General features: G+C 42.5%; 1 protein-coding gene across 1 annotated transcript in view; it reads left to right on the top strand.

Moving 5' to 3' along the window:
* Positions 1-948: 948 nt before the first annotated feature.
* LOC139372677 (hepatocyte growth factor-like) overlaps positions 949-22,466 on the top strand; it is a 29,311-nt gene continuing 7,793 nt past the window's right edge. Inside the window, exons 1-10 of the mRNA XM_071112465.1 lie at positions 949-1,138; positions 2,273-2,429; positions 7,290-7,402; positions 7,827-7,941; positions 12,356-12,498; positions 13,662-13,782; positions 15,909-16,027; positions 17,036-17,201; positions 18,021-18,154; positions 18,903-18,990. Of these exons, the coding sequence (XP_070968566.1) occupies positions 1,090-1,138; positions 2,273-2,429; positions 7,290-7,402; positions 7,827-7,941; positions 12,356-12,498; positions 13,662-13,782; positions 15,909-16,027; positions 17,036-17,201; positions 18,021-18,154; positions 18,903-18,990 (1,205 nt within the window). The 5' untranslated portion in view covers positions 949-1,089. The remainder of the gene's footprint in view (positions 1,139-2,272; positions 2,430-7,289; positions 7,403-7,826; positions 7,942-12,355; positions 12,499-13,661; positions 13,783-15,908; positions 16,028-17,035; positions 17,202-18,020; positions 18,155-18,902; positions 18,991-22,466) is intronic.

Below are 22,466 nucleotides of genomic sequence, written 5' to 3' on the forward strand. Positions count from 1 at the left end.
TTATAGAGGACTAATGGAGATTTCTGCAAACCATAACATCTGAATGATCCCAACACATCTGCTGCTACAGTACTTACGTGTGTGTGTGTGTGTGTGTGTGTGTGTGTGTGTGTGTGTGTGTGTGCATTTAGGGGCGATGACATGATGAGGGGGTGATGACGTGATGAGATTCCCCATGTCCCAGGAGATATGGAGGAGCGGAGGTTTAGGATGCTGTGTGTCCTCCATGAAGACAGGGCTGTTTGTAAAAGCTGAGATAACTCCTGACACTCATGGGTCTGATGCTGTCATCAGGGGAACTTTTCCACTAATCAATACCTAATGATTTTCTTCATCACTTTTTCACTGAGATATTAACTGAGTGTACAAAACATTAGGAACACTTTTACCTAATATTGAGTTGCATCCCGTTTTGTCCCTTTAGAACAGCCTCAATTCGTCGGGGCATGAACTCTACAGGGACAAATGCCCATGTTGACTCCAATGCTTCCCACAGTTGTGTCAAGTTGGCTGGATGTCCTTTGGGTGGTGAACCGTTCTTGATGGGAAATTGTTGAGCGTGAAAAACCTAGCAGCATTGCATTTCTTGACATACTCACCTACTACCATACCCCGTTCAAATGCACTTAAATATTTTGTCTTGCAAATGTACCTTCTGAATGGCACACGTACATGATCCATCTCTCAAAGTAAAAAACATATTCTTTAACCTGTGTCCTCCCCTTCATCTACACGGATTGAAGTGGATTTAACATTTGATAATAATAGGGGATCATAGTTTTCACATGGTCAGTCTATGTCATGAAAAGAGCAGGTGTTCCTAATGTTTTGTACACGCAGTGTACCATGAGTTGTTAAACAGTGAGTGAGTGTAGTAGAGGAATAAAGTGGGAGGAGAGCGCTGAGATGGAGAGGGAGAGAGAGAGAGATCCATAGTGTGTTTCTACTAAGAGGCATCTGTGCTGTAGCTGAGTGAACAACCCCAGTACCTCCGTCCCGCTGTCTGGACCTTGCCAACGAAAGACAACACCGTTACTATTATTGGGATATCAATAATCGTTTATAACGTGAACAGCTTTTGCAGCAGCTATGTGGATTTACAACATTATTATTACTCTCTTAATCGTCCGTTATTCAGGTAAGTTTGGGAGACAGTCACCAGGGCATTTTTATGAATGTAGGCTAATTGAGATTCAGCAGTTTGTTGTTGAACTTTTCTCATCGCCCTGCTAGCGTAGCCTAATGTCGAATGGTGGATGTGATTTTCTACAAACCAACACATCATAATAACCTGTTTAAATATGTTACCTTTCAAGTTAGCTTGTCAAGTTTAAACTGTAAAAAAAAAAAAAAAATCTGCACAGCTTTCTGTGAGGAATATAGAAACCTTAGAGCCCATCTCTGTGATGGTTCTACAGCAAACTTTCCTAACATCATTTTTTAAAGCCAATTAAGATAAGAACCTGTGCGTTTTATGTAAAACTATGTATATCGAGCTGAAGCGCTAGACTTAACTCTCTCCGCTCTCATGTGTCTATTCCGCTTGATGTGTTGGTGGAAATAGGCTAAATTCATACACGTTACACTCAGAGTAAACAGTCATTCAAAAGCTTCTAGACGAGTCTGACGTGAACTCGCTGATCCCAGCCAGCATTCACCATTTAGAAAGAACATAATGTTTGCTATAGACTATTGATACTACTTGTATAGGTATTCTTCCATAATGTGGCTCTTATTAGGCCATACATTTATACACTTTTATTGAGGAGGAGAATACTGGAGTATTAAGACTAAACAGAGATATAGCCCGACAGTCTGCTACTGTGCTGTTTATGTGTGAGTCAAGACTGGATTGTGTGTGTGTAGTGTGTGTGTGTGTGTGGGGGGGGGGGACCACAGCATTGAGTGGATGTGGAACAACATGAGCGTATCAGTCCCTGCTGGAGAGGAAGGGGTGGAAAGAAACTATGTGCATGTGTGAGAGAAAGAGAGAGAGGAAGGATAGGGGTGGTAGGTAAGTGTGTCCCAGCTGAAACGGAGAGGAGAAGAAAGAATTATCTGTCCGTCTGTAAGTATGTCAGTAAGGGGACAAGGAGTGATGAGTGTGCATCTCATTAAGACATTCATATTAATGGGGGTAAAACCATGCTAATTTAAACATCATGATGCTGCTGGGTTTGTCTCAGTCCTGATGGGAACATCAATACAGCCTCACTGGACAGGGGCTGGACACTGCATTCAACACCTGAATTTCATACTGTGTGTGTGTTAGAGTGCAGGAGGAATGCATTACAGGACTACAAGAGGAGTGATGGCGTGAGATTGGTCCAACTGCCAGACTCTGCCCTCCATACCAAAAGCAGGAAGTTGAGCATTGTGAAGTGTGCCCGTGGTTGCAGCCGCAACAAGATACTGCTCTTCACCTGCAGGTAGGTGTGGTGCATCTGTGACCAACTCCTGGGTATAGCAACAATTTTTGCGCTTGCAGCTTCATATTCTATGTGTCTATGACCATGTTTACATGCAAACCAATATCCCGGTATTATTCGGGATACTGAAGTATTCTGTTTTTGAGTTGATGCAAATAAACCTATCCCGTTTACCATAACCCAAAATAGTTTGTGTCCCGGTTATGAGAAACCCGGACAAATGCCTGGGATAGGCTGATCTAAGATGGGATAGTGTGGGATGTAGGCATCTTATCCTGTTTACTGTTGTTTTAGTTTCACATGTCATGTGTGTTGTGTGATGATGTTTTATCTGTTTGTCAAACCACTTCAAAAAGTATGCTACCTGCACAGTTTTATCCCCCACAATAATTCAGCCTACTATAATTAATTTACTATAATTTACTACTAGCAACTTTCACCCCTAATTTAGACAAGTTTCTGCTTATAATTTAAAACATTTGGTAGGCCATATTATAATTCCCGACATTTGGTAGGTAATTTGTTTGTCAAATATAGTTTGAAACATGGAACTTCTCTTCAGTCTTATAACTTGTTGCCCCAGAAGACTAATTAAAGTAGTGCTCACCGGTAACAGTGGCGGTTGGTGCCATTTAAGATGAGGGAGGATTATTATTTGTTTGTCATGAGCATGGCCTTATTTCTATTACAGCATATTGGATGACTGTCATTCATAGTCCATTCACCCAGCTCAATGTAACATCAATAGGTTTAGGCTACTGCACGGTGCTAACATTTTCCCTATACCCATCATGAGGTTGCTACAACCTAGTCTATGAATGAAAGTTTCCAATGTAGGTGCACAGGTCAAGAGACATTGAGTAATCAAGGTGACAGACATTGACACATGAAATACCACCCAGCACAATCTTGCCTGCATCTAGCTGATCTAGTGTGTAATCATTAGTCCAACAGTTGCAAACGAGAGTTTCTATTGGTGTAACGTTCGTCGTCTTCCTCTGATGAGCAGTAAGAGAGGTCGGACAAATTTGCAGCGTGGTATGTGTCCATATTTATTAAATGAACACGGAAATAACAAAGAGAAACGACCGAAAACAGTTCTGGCTGGTGCAGACACAACAGACAACAGAAAACAATCACCCACAAACACAATAGAAAACAGGCTACCTAAATATGGTTCTCAATCAGGAACAACGATTGACAGCTGCCTCTGATTGAGAACCATACCAGGCCAAACACAGAAATAGCAAATCATAGAAAAACTAACATAGACAACCCACCCAACTCACGCCCTGACCATACTAAAACAAAGACATAATAAAATAACTAAGGTCAGAACGTGACAATTGGACAGATTCAGGTATGTTTATCCCTGTTTCGTTCAGTTTGCTTCCATTTAAGAAATGTTTTTCAACAGAATTTGCAGTATGAATACACCCCTGATCACACGCAATCACAGTTCACTTTCATAGCAGCCAGATTGTTTTATAAATCCTTCTTTCATCTACGCACTCTCCTCCTTTCACCTTTTCTCTTCGCTTGTTGACTCCAGTGCACAACACATTACCTTTCCAAGCCAAACCTTAATTTCATAACCCCTAACAAATACACACGGCCTACATCATTGTCACTACTAGAACTAACATGTTAGTAAACCCGCTACAATCATGCAGTAGGAAAATTGCAATTGGCTCAGAACATGGCAGCACGGATGGCCCTTGTATGTACACAGAGAGCTAATATTAATAATTTGCATGTCAGTCTTTCTTGTGTCAAAAGTGGAGTAGAGATTGACTTAATCAATATTTCTATTTACAGTACTATGCAAAAGTCTTTGTGTTTTTCCTATTTTGTTGTATTACAACCTGTAATTTAAATGTATTTTTATTTGGATTTCATGTAATGGACATACACAAAATAGTCCAAATTGGTGAAGTGAAATGAAAAAAATGACTTGTTTAAAGAAATGTAAAATAATTCTAAACAGAAAAGCGGTGGGTGCGTGCATATTCACCCACTTTGTTATGAAGCCCCTAAATAAGATCTGGTGCAACCAATTACCTTCAGAAGTCACATAACTAGTTAAATAAAGTCCACTTGTGCAATCTAAGTGTCACATGATCTGTCACATGATCTCAGTATATATACACCTGTTCTGAAAGGCCCCAGAGTCTGCAACACCACTAAGCAAGTGGCACCACCAAAAAAGCGGCACCATGAAGACCAATGAGCTCTCCAAACAGGTCAGGGACAAAGTTGTGGAGAAGTACAGATCAGGGTTGGGTTATAAAAAAATATCAGAAACTTTGAACATCCCACGGAGCACCATTAAATCCATTATTAAAAAATTGACACAACACACCTGCCAAGAGAGGGCCGCCCACCAACACTCACAGACCAGGCAAGGAGGGCATTTATCAGAGAGGCAACAAAGAGACCCAAGATAACCCTGAAGGAGCTGCAAAGCTCCACAGCAGAGATTGGAGTATCTGTCCATAGGACCACTTTAAGCCATACACTCCACAGAGCTGGGCTTTATAGAAGAGAGGCCAGAATAAAGCAATTGCTTAAAGTGTTCGCCAAAAGGCATGTGGGAGACTCCCCAAACATATGGAAGAAAGTGCTCTGGTCAGATGAGACTAAAATTGAGCTTTTTGGCCATCAAGGAAACCGCTATGTCTGGCGCAAACCGAAGACCTCTCATCCCCCAAGAACACCATCATGTTTTTCATCATCAGGGACTGGGAAACTGGTCAGAATTGAAGGAATGATGGACCTAAAATACAGGAAAATTATAAACCTGTTTCACTCTTCCAGAGATTTGAGACTGGGACAGAGGTTCACCTTCCAGCAGAACAATGACCCTAAGCATACTGCTAAAGTAACTCTCGAGTGGTTTAATTAAAGGGAAACATTTAAATGTCTTGGAATGGCCTAGTCAAAGCCCAGACCTCAATCCAATTAAGAACCTGTGGTTTGACTTAAAGATTGCTGTACACCAGCGGAACCCATCCAACTTGAAGGAGCTGGAGCAGTTTTGCCTTGAAGAATGGGCAAAAATCCCAGTGGATAGATGTGCCAAACTTATAGAGACATACCCCAAGAGACTGTAATTGCTGCAAAAGGTGGCTCTACAAAGTATTCTTGGGGGGTGGGGGGGGGGGGGGGGGGGGGGTTAATAGTTATGAATGCTCAAGTTTTCATTTTTTTTTGGTCTTATTTCTTGTTTGTTTAACAATAACAAATATTCAGCATCTTCAAATTGGTAAGCTTGTTGTGTAAATCAAATTATACAAACCCCCCCCAAAAAATCTATTTTAATTGGAGGGGAGAAAAGAGGGAAAAATGACAAAATAAATACAAAAGAACGGTTGTTTTTTTCTTTGTATTGTCTTTTACCAGATCTATTGTGTATGTTCTCCTACATTCCTTTCACATTTCCACAAACTTGTGTTTCCTTTCAAATGGTACCAAGAATATGCATACCCTTGCTTCAGGTCCTGAGCTACAGGCAGTTAGATCTGGGTATGTCATTTTAGACGATAACTGAAACAAAGGGGCGGATCCTTATGAGGTTTTAATGTTTCACTGTTTTTTTTATGACAATCATTGAGGAGGATGGTCCTCCTCAGTGATTGGTCCTGTGCGAAATGTCCAAATGTCATCCGTTTTAAGGAAATGAAAAGCTGAGAAAACGACAAAACACTTTTCTGATAAGACTTCAGTTAGTCTTGGATGCATATTTTATGTAGTTGAAATACTGTTTGCTTGCAAAACAGTTTCAAAGATAACACATTACACGCAAATTCACATTTTCTCTATAGAGGTGCTGAATTTTTTAAAATATATTTCTCCACTCCTGTTCCTGAGACAAAATGAACGTATGTTGTATAATTTCACTCCAGGAAATGCATAGCCAAATTCTGCAGTTACTATTCCATTTAACTCTTATGAACTTAAATGAGGAATATTGAATGTTTATTCATGGACAGGAATACTCATGAGTGGGATATCAAAGGTGCAAACGGCTTATCCAAAATAAGACCTAATGAGCTACTCTCCGGAACACTGTCCGTATGTAAATATGGTCTATGACAATTGTCAATAGTTGTTTTCCACCTGTAGTTAGATTGTCGCTGTCAAGTTTTTGATTAATTAAATGCAGTAACTCCCTTCATTTCATGACTAGAACCAAGAAAATGTATTCAAAATAGCTTCTGAATTTTCAGAATTGTATTTTCAATAATGGGAAAATATGGTACTTTTTTAATTTCCTGAAAAGTTTATGTTTTGGAGAAAATACATTTTCATCAGACAGCGGCAATATACTGTATTTGTTGTCTAAGCCAGTATGACACCATCCCCTGGCCTTCTTTGGCAGCAGCCCAAACTCTATATCGTAATCATGTGAGGGTTGGAGCCAATTCCATTTAAATTCCAGTCAATTCAGGAAGTACACTGAAATTAAAATTCTCTTCAATGCTTTCAATGAGGAACATTTGGAATTGGAATTTGGTTTTCTTTTGATTGCCTTCTAAATGGAATTGTTCCCAACCCTGCTTACTGTAAAACCCTACCACTCTGTAATGAGAAGTTCGGTTTCCCTTAGTGTCTTTCAGCAGCAAAATTAGTCTGATATGCATGTCTAGGTTTCCCCTGACAGACTCAGTCCTCTCTGCAGTCTCCTTTCAGCAGTAGCAGGCTTGGCGTCAATCCTATTTCAATTCAGGACACATACTGTATTATCTGCATGTTAATTATAAGTCCATTTGGATAAACATGCCTGCTAAATGATTATACTACATAAATCAATCAATATTTCACTCCATCCCTTCCCTCTCTCTCTCTCTATCTATCTAGAGCGTTCTTGTATGATCAGAAAAACAGGAAATGCCAGTGGCTGTCGTTTGACAGGAACTCACCAGGAGTCCAAAGCCAACATGACTTCAACTACCAACTCTACCAGAAGAAAGGTATTGTACACTATCTCCCTGTCTTTCTGTCCTCCAGCCCTCTCCCCCTTCTCTCTCTACGGGCAGTAGAAAGGCACTGCTTACGAGTGTCTAAAGTGCCTCGTACTCCTTGTTCTCATCAGAGTTTGGTACCTGGGTTAGTAATGTTATGTACAGTATGTGTAGAGTAAAATGGAACAGCATGGGGGATGTGAGACCCATCCTAACATGTTCTGTCAGATGCTCTGTGCTCTGTCAGATGAGAAAAGCAGAAATGTTCTTACAAACAGAGTCCTTTTTTTGTTGACTGTCCTCTCTCTCTCTCTCTCTCTCTCTCTCTCTCTCTCTCTCTCTCTCTCTCTCTCTTCTATCTCTCTCTCTCTCTCTCTCTCTCTCTGTCCCTCTCTCTCTGTATCTCTCTCTCTTGTTCTCTATCTCTTTCTAGCCTATGTGCAGGAGTGCATAGTGGGGACAGGAGTGAACTACAGAGGGAGAAGGTCTGTAACGGCCAGTGGAATCAGGTGCCAAGCATGGGCCTCTCCTTTCCCTCATGAACACAAGTAAGCTAGAACCTGTGTTTGTGCATGTGGTGTGTGTGTGCGCCTGTGTGCATGTGTGTAGAGTGATACATTAGCTGGTGATTAGTCTTAAGGGGCCAGCCATTCATCAGTACTAGTCCTCTCTGAACTCACTCTAACACTTTACACAGTCAGGGATAATTTCCTGTTTTAGTCTCCTTGTTTATGTAGGGTGTGTGTGTTCAAGAGAGTTTATACTGTAGTAAAACCTGTTAATTAAGTGATAAAAACCTGAGAGAGAGAGAGATAGAGAGCACAGGGAGAGAGATAGGGAGAGAGAACACAGAGTGAGAGAGAGAACACAGAGATACAGGGAGAGAGAGGACACGTGGAGAGAGAGAGAGCGAGAGAGAGAGAGAGAGAGAGAGAGAGAGAGAGAGAGAGAGAGAGAGAGAGAGAACACAGGGACACAGGGAGCGAGAGGACACAGAGAGAGATACAGCTCGTGACAGAAGTTCATTAGAGGAGCACAACCATCCACCCCCTCCTCGTTCTTCCTCTCGTTCTCCTCTTACCTCGCCCTTCTCCTCTTCTCTCCTGCTGTTTTTGCCTTTCTTCCCTGTGCAGTCACATCAAATGTTATTTGTCACATGCGCCAAATACAACAGACCTTACAGTGAAATGCTTACTTACAAGCCCTTAACCAACAATGCAGATTTAATAAAATACCCAAAAAAAGTAAGAGATAAGAATAACAAATGATTAAAGAGCAGCAGTAAATAACAATAGTGGGGTTATATACAGGGGGTACTGGTACAGAGTCAATGTGTCAATGTGCGGGGGTACCGGTATGGAGTCAATGTGTCAATGTGCGGGGGCACCATTGTCAAGGTAATTGAGGTAATTATGTACATGTAGGTAGAGTTATTAAAGTGGCTATGCATAGATAATAACAGATTGTAGCAGCAGCGTTCCAGCTATGACTAGGGTGACTGGAGTCTGCGACAATTTTTAGGGCCTTCCTCTGACACCGCATGGTATAGAGGTCCTGGATGGCAGGAAGCTTGGCCCCGGTGATGTACTGGGCCGTACGCACTACCCTCTGTAGTAGTGCGTACGGCCCAGTACATCACCGGCCGAGCAGAGCAGTTGCCAAACCAGGCAGTGATGCAACCAGTCAGGATGCTCTCAATAGTGCAGCTGTAAAACCTTTTGAGGATCTGAGGACCCATGCCAAATCTTTTCAGTTTCCTGAGGGGTAATAGGTTTTGTCGTGCCCTCTTCACGACTGCCATGTTAGTTTGTTGGTGATGTGGACGCCAAGGAACTTGAAGCTCTCAACCTGCTCCACTACAGCCCTGTCGATGAGAATGGGGGCGTGCTCAGTCCTCGTTTTCCTGTAGTCCACAATCTTCTCCTTTGTCTTGATCACGTTGAGGGAGAGGTTGTTGTCCTGGCACCACACGACCAGGTCTCTGACCTCCTCCCTATAGGCTGTCTCATCATTGTCAGTGATCAGGGCTACTACTGTTGTGTCATCAGCAAACGTAATGATGGTGCTGTGCCTGGCCATACAGCTATGAGTGAACAGGGAGTACAGGAGGGGGCTGAGCACACACCCCAGATGGGCCCCCGTGTTGAGGACCAGCGTGGTGGATGTGTTGTTACCCACCTTTACCACCTAGGGGCAGCCCATCAGGAAGACTAGGATCCAGTTGCAGAGGGAGGTGTTTAGTCCTAGGGGCCTTAGCTTAGTGATGAGCTTTGAGGGCACTATGGTGTTGAACGCTGAGCTGTAGTAAATGCATAGCATTCTCACATAGGTGTTCCTTTTGTCCAGGTGTGAAAGAGCAGTGTGGAGTGTGGATCTGTTGATGTGGTATGCAAATTAGAGTGGGTCTAGGGTTCCTGAGATAATGGTGTTGATGTGAGCCATGACCAGTCTTTCAAAGCATTTCATGGCTACAGATGTGAGTACTACAGGTCTGTAGTCATTTAGGCAGGTTACCTTAGTGTTCTTGGGCACAGGGACTATGGTGGTCTGCTTGAAACATGTTTGTATTACAGACTCAGACAGGGAGAGGTTGAAAATGTCAGTAAAGACACTTGCCAGTTGGTCAGCATGTGCTCAGAGTACACGTCCTGGTAATCCGTCTGGCCCTGCGGCCGTGTGAATGTTGACCTGTTTAAAGGTCTTACTCACATCAGCCGCGGAGAACGTGATCACACAGTCGTCCAGAACAGCTGATGCTTTCATGCATGTTTCAGTGTTAATTTTATCGAAACGAGCATAGAAGTTATTTAGCTCGTCTGGTAGGCTCGTGTCACTGGGCAGCTCTCGGCTGTACTTCCCTTTGTAGTCTGTAATACTTTACAGGCCCTGCCACATCTGACGAGCGTCAGAGCCGGTGTAGTACAATTCGATCTTAGTCCTGTATTGACGCTTTGCCTGTTTGATGGTTCATCGGACGACATAGCAGGATTTCTTACAAGCTTCCGGGTTAGAGTCCAGCTCCTTGAAAGCAGCAGCTCTAGCCTTTAGCTGGGTGCAGATGTTGCTTGTAATCCATGGCTTCTGGTTGGGATATGCCAGTGACTGATGTGGTGTACGCCTCAGTGCCACCGGAAGAGTCCCGGAACATATTCCATTCTGTGCTAGCAAAACTGTCCAAGAGTTTAGCATCTGCTTCATCACTGATCACTGGTGCCTCCTGCTTAAATTTTTGCTTGTAAGCTTGAATCAGGAGGATAGAACTATGGTCAGATTTGCCAAACAGAGGGCACGGGAGAGCTTCGTATGCGTCTCTGTGTGTGGAGTAAAGGTGGTCTAGAATTGTTTTCCTTATGGTTGTTAATTTAACATGCTGATAGAAATGAGGTAAAACTGATTTAAGTTTCCCGGCATTAAAGTCCCCGGCCACTAGGAGCGCCGCCTCTGGATGAGCGTTTTTCTGTTTGCTTAATGCGGTATACAGTTCATTGAGTGTGGTTTTAGTGGCAGCATCGGCCTGTGATGGTACAGTATATAGACAGCTATGAAATATACAGGTGAAAACTTTCTTGGTAGGTAGTGTTGTCTACAGCTTATCATGAGATACTCTACCTCAGGCAAGGAAAACCTTGAGACTTCTGTAGATATCTTGCACTAGCTGTTGTTTACATAAATGCATAGGACTCGCCCCGTGTCTTACCTGAGGCTGCTGTTTTGTCCTGCCGATAGAGTGTATAACCCACCAGCTGTATGTTCTTAATGTCGTCGTTCAACCACGACTCGGTGAAGCATAAGATATTACAGTTTTTAATGTCCCGTTGGTAGGATAAACGTACTTTGAGTATGTCCCATTTATTTTCCAGCGATTGAACGTTAGCTAGCAGGATGGAAGGCACGGGCACGTTAGCCACTCGTCGCCTGATCCTCACAAGGCACCCTGATTTCCTTCTCCAGCGAATGTGGGGATCTGGGCCTGGTCGTGTGTCTGTATTATATCCCTCCCGTCTGACTCATTGAAGAAGAACTCTTTGTCCAGTTTGTGGTGAGCAATCGCAGTTCTGATGTCCAGAAGCTCTTTTCGGTAATTAGAGATGGTAGCAGCAACATAATGTACACAACAAGTTATAAACAACGTGAAAAAACAAACAAAATAGCATGGTTGGTTAAGAGCTGATAAGACTGCAACCTTCCCCTCCGGCACCATCACAAGGAAGTACCAATGACTCGCTCAATATGGAAGTGGTCCGATGATGAGGATGCTTTGCTACAGGACTGTTTTGCTAGCACAGACTGGAATATGTTCCGTGATTCATCCGATAGTATTGAGGAGTATACCACCACAGTCACCGGCTTCATCCTAAAGTACTTACATATCCCAACCAGAAGCCATGGATTACAGGCAACATCCGCACCTAGCTAAAGGCTAGAGCTGCCGCTTTCAAGGAGCGGGACACTAATCCGGACGCTTATAAGAAATCCCGCTATGCCCTCAGATGAACCATCAAACAGGAAAAGCGTCAAATACAGGACTAAAATGAAATCCTACTACACCGGCTCTGACGCTCGTCGGATGTGTCAGAGTTCTGTTAAGGCTTGGTATGTCAAGCAATTACAGATAAATTGTGTGCATGTGTGCTTTATCAGTGAGTTTACACTGGGGCACCCACACATTACCATATGTTGCATTATGTTGCCTAGCTCTGTGCCTTCCAAATTGTTTCAGCTGTGACCCATATAAATCCTTCCAATTGATCATGTGAGTCAGCAAACAAAACCACAATTGAATTGTTCCTCAGTCAATACGTAGATGTGTATGACTCAAGGTTACTTAGTAACACATGGCCTGTTCTACGCTCCACCTTGGAGATTTCCCTTTTGCCTTTCAACGCTGCACCAGATAGAATGAGAATATGTTTGTGATTGAGTGAGATATTGATGATCACTGAAGTTCTTCTCTCCCTCAAGTTTCCTACCAAAGAAGAACAGGAAGAAGGAGCTGACAAACAACTACTGTCGTAACCCTGACAACGCTATTTCAGGACCATGGTGCTTCACTACAGACCCCAACGTTAGACACCAGGACTGTGGAGTACCTGAGTGCTTACAAGGTAGGACACCCACGCATGCACATACACACACACACAAATTGACCACTGCCAACAACTAGTGGCTCTATCATGGTGGATTCTCTCCCTCAATGCCCCTCATTGGTCTCCACTTATCTGTGGCAAACTGCAGCCAAGTGGAATATCAGGTGTGTTCTCAGTAATGTAGAATTATCCGACTGTTTCTGATGGTATTGGCCTGAATTGCTGCATGCAGAAGTGTGATTCAGTTTATGTTGTCGATTCTCATTTCATCTTTCCCTGGCTTTGTTAACTATTTCAACCCAAAGGGACTCTTTTCTGGGACTTTTTTTGCTTTTCAGTCTATACATAACCCATGTTCCTAGTGGGGATTCTTACTCTAGTAGGTCAGTTAAATGTCTTTAACTTTAGGCATGGAGCAGTTTTCCCACCACAGCCCATGTTCTTTTACAGTGCACCATTTAACTGCACTGTGATCCCTTCTCCCTGTGGAACTGGATCATGGTCTGTGGTATCTAGAACTGGATGACGCAAACTGTCACAGGAGAAATCACTGTTTCTCAGAGGTCTAGAGGACAAATGTCTAGAGGACAAATGTCCTCTGTGGATAGTACAATGTATATAGTTAATAAACAGCTGACAGTGATGTGATAAGATGTGTATGAAATACACAGGACTACCAGAGATGTGTGTGGGAGGGAGGAATCCACAAGGTTCTGAGGAAATGTAATGGGTCTGTGTTGTAATGGGAATGTGTGTTTTGGTCCAAAGAAAAATGACTGGAAAGGTTGATTTGAAGGAAAGTTTCCAGTAATGAGGAACACTGGGACATCACACACCACACACACACACACACACACACACACACACACACACACACACACACACACACACAGACACACGCGCGCGCGCACGCGCGTACACACACACACTCATATACACACATAATGAGAATAGTAGACTCATAAACATCTGTTTCTAATCTGCTCTGCTCTGCTGTTTACACTGCTCCACACACACACCACACACACACACACACATACACACTGAATGTTGACTCATTTGACTTAAGGGGAGACATTTTACACAAACTATTAACTAGATAGGACAACTATTTTGGTATTACATGTAGTGTTTATGTAGTATCTGCATAAATAATGTCCATGGCACGTGTGTGTCCCCAGTGGAGTGTGTGAGCTGTAATGGGGAAAGCTACAGAGGTCCCATGGATCACACAGAGACGGGACGGGAGTGTCAACGCTGGGACCTAGAGGAACCACACAAACACCTCTTCCACCCCAAGAGGTAACACACACACACACACACACACACACACACACACACACACACGCTTACACACTCAGTTTGAGGTTTAATATTAATTACAGAAACACAAGGATGACTAAAGACGTGTTAACGAGTCTAACACTAATCCACACCACCTGCTGCTGGGGCAGGACACACACACACATACAAACACACACACACCCTTCAACGCTGTGATGAAGAGGTTCTCAGTACCTCTGAGGCTCTGTTAGTATGCCTGGAGGAGGAATGAGATGCAAAACACCTGCAGTGGACCAGTGTACTCTGCCAATGGAGGCCCTATGGTCAATATACTTATAGATACACACACACACACACACACACACACACACACATACACACACACACAAACGTATAAATGCACGCTTACACTGATGGAGACGCATACATACACACACACACCGGCATTCCCACTTTGTTCATTGCTCATAGAGTTGAAGTCGGAAGTTTACATACACCTTAGCCAAATACATTTAAACTCAGTTTTTCACAATTCCTGACATTTAATCCAAGTAAAAATCCCCTGTCTTAGGTCAGTTAGGATCATCACTTTATTTTAAGAATATGAAATGTCAGAATAATAGTAGAGAGAATTATTTATTTCAGCTTTTATTTCTTTCATCACATTCCCAGTGTGTCAGAAGTTTACATACACTCAATTAGTATTTGGTAGCTTTGCCTTTAAATTGTTTAACTTGGGTCAAATTTTTCCGGTAGCCTTCCACAAGCTTCACATTGGGTGAATTTGTTGGGTCCTTTCCTCCTAACAGAGCTGGTGTAACTGAGTCAGGTTTGTAGGCCTCCTTGTTCGCACACGCTTTTTTAGTTCTGCCCATACATTTTTTATATGATTAAGGTCAGGGCTTTGTGATGGCCACTCCAATACCTTGACTTTGTTGTCCTTAAGCCATTTGCCACAACTTTGGAAGTATGCTTTGGGTCATTGTCCATTTGGAAGACCCATTTGCGACCAAGCTTTAACTTCCTGACTGATGTCTTGAGATTCAATTTATCCAAATAATTTTCCATCCTCATGATGCCATCTATTTTGTGAAGTGCACCAGTCCCTCCTGCAGCAAAGCACCCCCACAACATGATGCTGCCACCCCCATGCTTAACAGTTGGGATGGTGTTCTTCGGCTTGCAAGCGACCCCCTTTTTCCTCCAAACAGAACGATGGTCATTATGACCAAACAGTTCTGTTTTGTTTCATCAGACCAGAGGACATTTCTCCAAAAAGTACGATCTTTGTCCCTGTGTGCAGTTGCAAATCGTAGTCTGGCTTTTTTATGGTGGTTTTGGAGCAGTGGCTTCTTCCTTGCTGAGCGGCCTTTCAGGTCGTCGATATAGGAATTGTTTTAATGTGGATATAGATACTTTTGTACCTGTTTCCTCCAGCACAAGGTCCTTTGCTGCTGTTCTGGGAATGATTTGTACTTTTCGCACCAAAGTACGTTCATCTCTAGGAGACAGAACGTGTCTCCTTCCTGAGTGGTATGACGGCTGTGGGATCCCATGGTGTATATCCTTGCGTACTATTGCTTGTACAGATGAACGTGGTACCTTCAGGCGTTTGGAAATTGCTCCCAAGGATGAAGCAGACTTGTGGAGGTCTGCAATTGTTTTTCTGAGGTCTTGGCTGATTTCTTTTGATTTTCCCATGATGTCAAGCAAAGAGGCACTAAGTATGAAGGTAGGCCTTGAAATACATCCACAGGTACACTTCCAATTGACTCAAATGATGTCAGTTAGCCTATCAGAAGCTTCTAAAGCCATGACATCATTTTCTGGAATTTTCCAAGCTGTTTTAAAGGCACAGTCAACTTAGTGTATGTAAACTTCTGGCCCACTGGAATTGTGATACATTGAATTATAAGTGAAGTGATCTGTCTGTCAACAATTGTTGGAAAAATTACTTGTGTCATGCACAAAGTAGATGTCCTAACCAACTTGCCAAAACTATAGTTTGTTAACAAGACATTTGTGGAGTGGTTGAAAAACGAGTTATAATGACTCCAACCTATGTTAACTTTCGACTTCAACTGTATGTATCTACATCTGTCACAATGACTTGTTGAAATCCTTCTCTTCTGTTTGGGTTGTAGGTATCCTGATAAAGGCCTAGATGACAACTATTGTAGGAACCCAGATGGACGTCAACGACCGTGGTGTTTCACCCTGGATGCACACACATCCTGGGAGTACTGCAACATCACATCCTGCCGTGAGTGTGTGTGGGTGTGTGTGCATGCGTATGTATGTGTGTGTGTGTGGTGTGACTAACTACTCCAAATGTACAGCTTCCTGTACCTGTCATTCCACCCCCTCCTCTCTCTGATTGGATAAGGCAGAGGAATGCGGATTTGAGCAACACACACTCATTCCCAGTTATGTCATGCCTAATAGACTGTGTGTTTATTTTAGGCTGTATCACAACCGGCCGTTATTGGGAGTCACATAGGGCGACGCACCATTGGCCCAGCGTCGTCTGTGTTCGGCCGGTGTAGACTGTCGTTGTAAATAAGAATTTGTTCTTAATTGACTTTCCTAGTTAAATAAAGGTCTAAAAAAAGTGAGCCTATAGAAGGTTGACGGAGAACAACACTTTAAAGCTGTGTGAGTGTGTTTGTTGTTTCTTTGTTTCTGTTTGGCTCTTCTCTGTTAGTCATCAGCAGCACTGGAACTGGGACAGATAGCATCTTACCGGTTGGACTCTCTCTCTCTCTCTTTGTCTCTGTGATACAGGCCTTGGAAGTCAACCCAGTCCAGTTTTATGGTCTAACCCTTAAACGTTGTGTTAATGAAACCAAGGCAGAAAGAAAGACATAGAAACAAAGAGTTGTATTGTTTTGGCCTTTTCTATTCCCTGGTCCTGTCTTTATAATCCTCACCAGTAGCACTCTATTTTTAGACAGATCCACAAAATACTGGGTTTAGATTGTGGAGAGACAAAAGCTGCCGCATATACTTGTATACAAAATTTATCAGCGTTGTTTCCTTGTTATTTCAGTTTAATCAACTACATGACTGCAATATAATCTATAGAAAATAGAGGTGTTTTAGTCCAAGTGAGTCTTGTTCTTGCTACTGTGTCTGAGTGGCACAGTGGCCTAAAGGAGAAGCTGGTGTAGTTTAACAGAAGTTACAGGTGATATGGCTATATTTAACCATGGTGCATTTCTCACTCACTCACTCACCACACACACTGTCTCTTTCTCCTTGCCTCTCTCAGCCTCAGACAGTGTGGGAGAGGTAGATGTGACTACCAGGTGTTTCCTGGGTCGAGGTGAGGGCTACAGAGGGACAGTAGCAGTAACACCCAGTGGGGTGACCTGTCAACGCTGGGACTCACAGTACCCCCACAACCACACATACATACCCCAGGACTATCGCTGCAAGTGAGTGACTGGACACACATCGACAACCCGACACACACTATATTACATGTTGAAGGGCAACTTCACCACTTTTCAACCTCATATTCAAATATATCGTTAACAAGTTATTCCCAATGACATCATAAGTTAAAACATGTAAAAGAGTGATTTTCAAACACTATGAGATTCGTGGTGACGTGGGGAGCCAGATAATACCCTCCCCCTTGTAACGGGATTCTTCCTGGGAAGGAGAGGCGGACCAAAATGCAGCGTGGTTATCTTTATACATCTTTAATCAAGATGATAACGAACAATACAAAAACGTAACGTGAAAAAACCAAAACAGCCCTAACTGGTGCGTGCAAACAAACACAGAGACAGGAACAATCACCCACAAAACCCAACACCAAACAGGCTACCTAAATATGGTTCCCAATCAGAGACAATGACTAACACCTGCCTCTGATTGAGAACCATATCAGGCCAAACACAGAAACAGACAAACTAGACACACAACATAGAATGCCCACTCAGATCACACCCTGACCAACCAAAACATAGAAACATACAAAGCAAACTATGGTCAGGGTGTGAGACCTCTGGCTAGAAACACAGTGCAGGTTTTTGAAATCACCATTTGTCTTACTTTTAATCCTACCCTTTGATATCACAGAGAATTTATTCTCATCTTTTTAACCACAGATCGTAGAAACATGCCGCTTTCACATATGTAGACACTGGTTTGGTGCTGGAGATAATGAATAGGAGGTTGAAAAAGGATGGAGTTGCACATTAACTTGTTTAGAGAATATATCTTTATTGTGTGTGTGTGTGTTGCAGAGACCTGAGGGAGAACTACTGCAGGAACCCTGACGGCCTTGACCTCCCATGGTGCTTCACTTCAGACCCTAACGTTCGCAAGGCATTCTGCACCAACATCCTCCGCTGTGGCACACAGAATACTGAACCCCATGGTGAGAGCCTAGCATAATCAAAACCACAGTAGTCTCCTGAGCTAAAGCCTATAGCTCCAGGAACTAATACAGGTCTTCAGGTCTCAGACAATGGTAGTGCAATGGACATTCACTGCTTTTGGTTAAACTAACATGTGAAGGGGTGGTGGGTAGCCTAGCGGTTATAGCATTGGTCCATTAATCAAAAGGCCACTGGTTCAAATCCTGAATGGATGAGAGTGTCTGCTAAATTATGTAAATGTAATAGGTTTCTGGCTCCTAAACATTTTTATTTTGACCATGCAAAAATAGATGGATTCCTGATGCAGATATGTTTTCTCTGAATAATAATATACTTAATTAGTTCAGTGCTGTCCCTGAAGTATGATCTCCTGAGCAACTTAGAAAGTATGTTTCTATAGAAGTATTACTGAAGGACTCTGGGAATCACAGCCCAATGCACATAAATTAACTAGCTCTGACAGCATTACAACATCGCTCTGTCCCATTGGACAGTGAGGAGAAGAGGCCAGTAAGTGGATCTGGAATACAGATTCTTTAGGGTTGTGTTTTTCTTGCGCTCTGGGACAGCTGGGACAGTTTTGTGACTGGTGTTTTGTGGAGATTGTATAGAGATTGTATAGTTTTAATACCATATTTCCCTGTGGTTGGTGTGGTCTGTAGCATTCTGGCTTGTATTACAGTAACATAAATATGTTTTCATATTTTATTATCCTGTTATCATACTGTACGTGTGTGTGCGTTCCAGACTGCTATGAGGGCAACGGAGAGAGCTACAGAGGAGAGGTGTCGAGGACCAGGTCAGGTCTTCCCTGTTCCCTCTGGAGAGACCACAGGTAACAAAACCACATGCTACACATCTGTGTGTGTTGTGTGTGTTGTGGGGTGGGGTGGGGGACGCATAGATGGGAGTAGGGCTGTGGTGGTCATGACATTTTGTAAGCTGGTGATTGTCGAGCAAATAACTGCCGGTATCACGGTAATTGACCGTAAATTAACATAAACACGTTTAGCCGTTTAATATAGCCTACACCATCACAGTTCATCCATAATTCATTTGGATTTATTGTGAGAAACGTGATATGAAGAAAAAGTTTATTTCAGAAAAACAGGATAGCATACTATGAGTTGTGCTTACGTTAGGCGCTAATGTGGCTATGACATATGGCTGTGGGCTACACTAGTTCATTTAGCAGACAAGATTTGCTTAGAATGCCGTGGCATTACTTTATAGTATGAAGAATACAATTGAACATGCTGTATGTATGCTGTTCTGCCTGCGGCTATAGAACCCTGACCTGTTCACCGGACGTGCTGCCTTGAACTGCTGTTTTCGACTCTCTCTACCGCACCTGCTGTCTCTAACTCTAAATGATCGGCTATGAAAAGTCAACTGATATTTACTCCTGAGGTGCTGACCTGTTGCACCCTCTATAACCACTGTGATTATTATTATTTGACCCTGCTGGTCATCTATGAACATTTGGAACATCTTGGCCATGTTCTGTAATAATCTCCACCTGGCACAGCCAGAAGAGGACTGGCCACCCCTCAGAGCCTGGTTCCTCTCTAGGTTTCTTCATAGGTTCCAGCCTTTCTAGGGAGTTTTTCCTAGCCACCGTGCTTCTACATCTGCATTGCTTGCTGTTTGGGGTTTTAGGCTGGGTTTCTGTATAGCACTTTGTGACATCGGCTGATATAAAAAGGGCTTTATAAATACATTTGATTCAATTTGATTGAATAAAATAGAAAGGATATTTTCTCCAAATTATTTTCAATGGAGTGCGCTCATGCAGCTATTCAGTGTTGAGCAGGTCCTCGTGTATGCTTAATTTAGAGTTATTTATGCAACTTTAGTTGTGATACAAACGTTGGGCTATATGTTTTGATTTGTAGTACATGCGACTCTAATGATGAGTAGAAAAAAGTTGCATCAAAGGCATGAGCTCTTTGTTTCTTGTGGAGGCTGTGCACACTTTATCAGTCTCTCATTCACAATTTGTCAAGCACGCTCACAAGGCCTCGAATTTTCCGACAGCATCCCACATGTGTGGCTGTAATGCCCCCTAAAAAATGTTATGCCTTTTGCGGCCAAAGTGGCCGATGTGCCTATGAGATGAAAATAATCATTAGGATTCCCTTCTACCGGCTGCGTGCTCCGAAGCATCTCTCACATGGCTCTCTCAGATAGCTCTATTCTTATTAGCCAATGCATGTCACCTGATCAGGTTCTTCTCACAGGCATCTGAGCTCCGAAGTAGGCTACAAGTGAAGACAGACACATCGGGCAACTGCCTTCTTATAGAATTCCGAGGCGCATATTGAAGATGTTAGAGGAACGGTCCACATTTACTTTTTATCAGCCAACAAGATGAGTAGGTCTAACAAACAGCAAACGTTCTAGCTTATGTCAATCTACTATTCCCCATAGTACATAACTTGACCTATTCTATTGGTCAACCTGTCCTTCTGTGCGAGAAATAAATATTCCAAATGTAGTCTGGGACAGTTGTGGAATGTGATAGATCCCAAATGAATACAACCACTGCATCAAACAAAAATGTAAAAGCAATGAGGCTGATACAACAGATCAGAATGTTTAGCATAAACTGTTAATAAACTATTGGGCTATTTGTTCACAGCCAGCAGTGCTCCCAGGGCAGTAGGCTATAAGTGCGAATGTTCCAAAATGCAATTAGCAGGAAAACACATTCTCAAAAGTGACCGCAAATGTGATTATTCATTTAATGCTTTATTATGGTAAAAATGATCTTCCACAAACTTGAAACTCACACGCCGCCTATGAGCCAGTTAGGCTCTCCACCGGTTATAAAGTGGATTCATTTGCCTAATTTTAAGTAGTTATTTGGCCACTTTAGTTGTGATACAAACCTTATCAAAACATATAGGCCTATGGGCTAGGCTACACGAGGTGTGTGACTATACTTTGAAAAAGTTGCAAAAAAAAGCAATGCACTGTTTCTTGCCTAACTGTACATGCTGTGCATCATTCACAAGTGATAATATATCTTTCACAAGTGATAGGCTAATATTGTCACCCATCAGACTATTCTTAATTTAATTTTGTCTTTACATACAGTACCAGTCAAACGTTTGGACACACCTACTCATTCCAGGGTTTTTCTTTATTTTTACTGTTTTCTACATTGTACAATAATAGTGAAGACATCAACATTATGAAATAACACATATGGAATCATGTAGTAACCAAAAAATAGTTAAACAAATTCTTCAAAGTAGCCACCCTTTGCCTTGATGACAGCTTTGCACACTCTTATCATTCTCTCAACCAGCTTCATGAGGTAGTCACCTGGAATGCATTTGAATTAACAGGTGTGCCTCGCTAAAAGTTATTTTGTGGAATTTATTTCCTTCTTATTGCATTTGTTCCAATCAGTTGTGTTGTGACAAGATAGGGGTGGTATACAGAAGATATCCCTATTTGGTAAAAGACCAAGTCCATATTATGGCAAGAACAGCTCAAATAAGTACACAGAAACGACAGTCCATCATTATTTAAGACATGAAGGTTAGTCAACCTGGAACATTTCAAAAACATTGAAAGTTTCTTCAAGTGCAACCCTCAAGCGCTATGATGAAACTGGCTCTCATGAGGACCGCCACAGGAAAGGAAGACGCAGAGTTATTTAGAGTTACCAGCCTCAGAAATCAGCAATTAACTGCACCTCAGATTGCAGCCCAAATAAAATGCTGCACAGAGTTCAAGTAACAGACACATCTCAACAGCAGTTCTTCAGAGGAGACTGTGTGAATCAGGCCTTTGTGGTCGAATTGCTGCAAAGACACCACTACTAAAGGACACCAATAAGAAGAAGAAACTTGCTTGGGCCAAGAAACATGGCAAATGGACATTAGACCGGTGAACATCCTTTGGTCTGATGACATACGGATGATCTCCGCATGTGTGGTTCCCACTGTGACGCATGGAGGAGGAGGTGTTGTTTTTGTCGCACTGCCTTGCTTTATCTTGGACAGGTCGCAGTTGTAAATGAGAACTTGTTCTCAATTGGCCTACCTGGTTAAATACTTTTTTTTGGAAGTGTCCTTGTTTTTGAAAGAAAAACAATTTTTTTTGTTCGTTAAAATAACATCAAATTGATCAGAAATACAGTGTAGACATTGTTCATGTTGTAAATGACTATTGTAGCTGGAAACGGCTGATTTTTTATGGAATATCTACAGAGGCGTACAGAGGCCCATTATCAGCAACCATCCATCCCGTGTTCCAATGGCACGTTGTGTTAACTAATCCAAGTTTATAATTTTAAAA

Source organism: Oncorhynchus clarkii, chromosome 2 (genome assembly GCF_045791955.1).
Source record: "Oncorhynchus clarkii lewisi isolate Uvic-CL-2024 chromosome 2, UVic_Ocla_1.0, whole genome shotgun sequence".
Taxonomy (NCBI): Eukaryota; Metazoa; Chordata; class Actinopteri; order Salmoniformes; family Salmonidae; genus Oncorhynchus; species Oncorhynchus clarkii.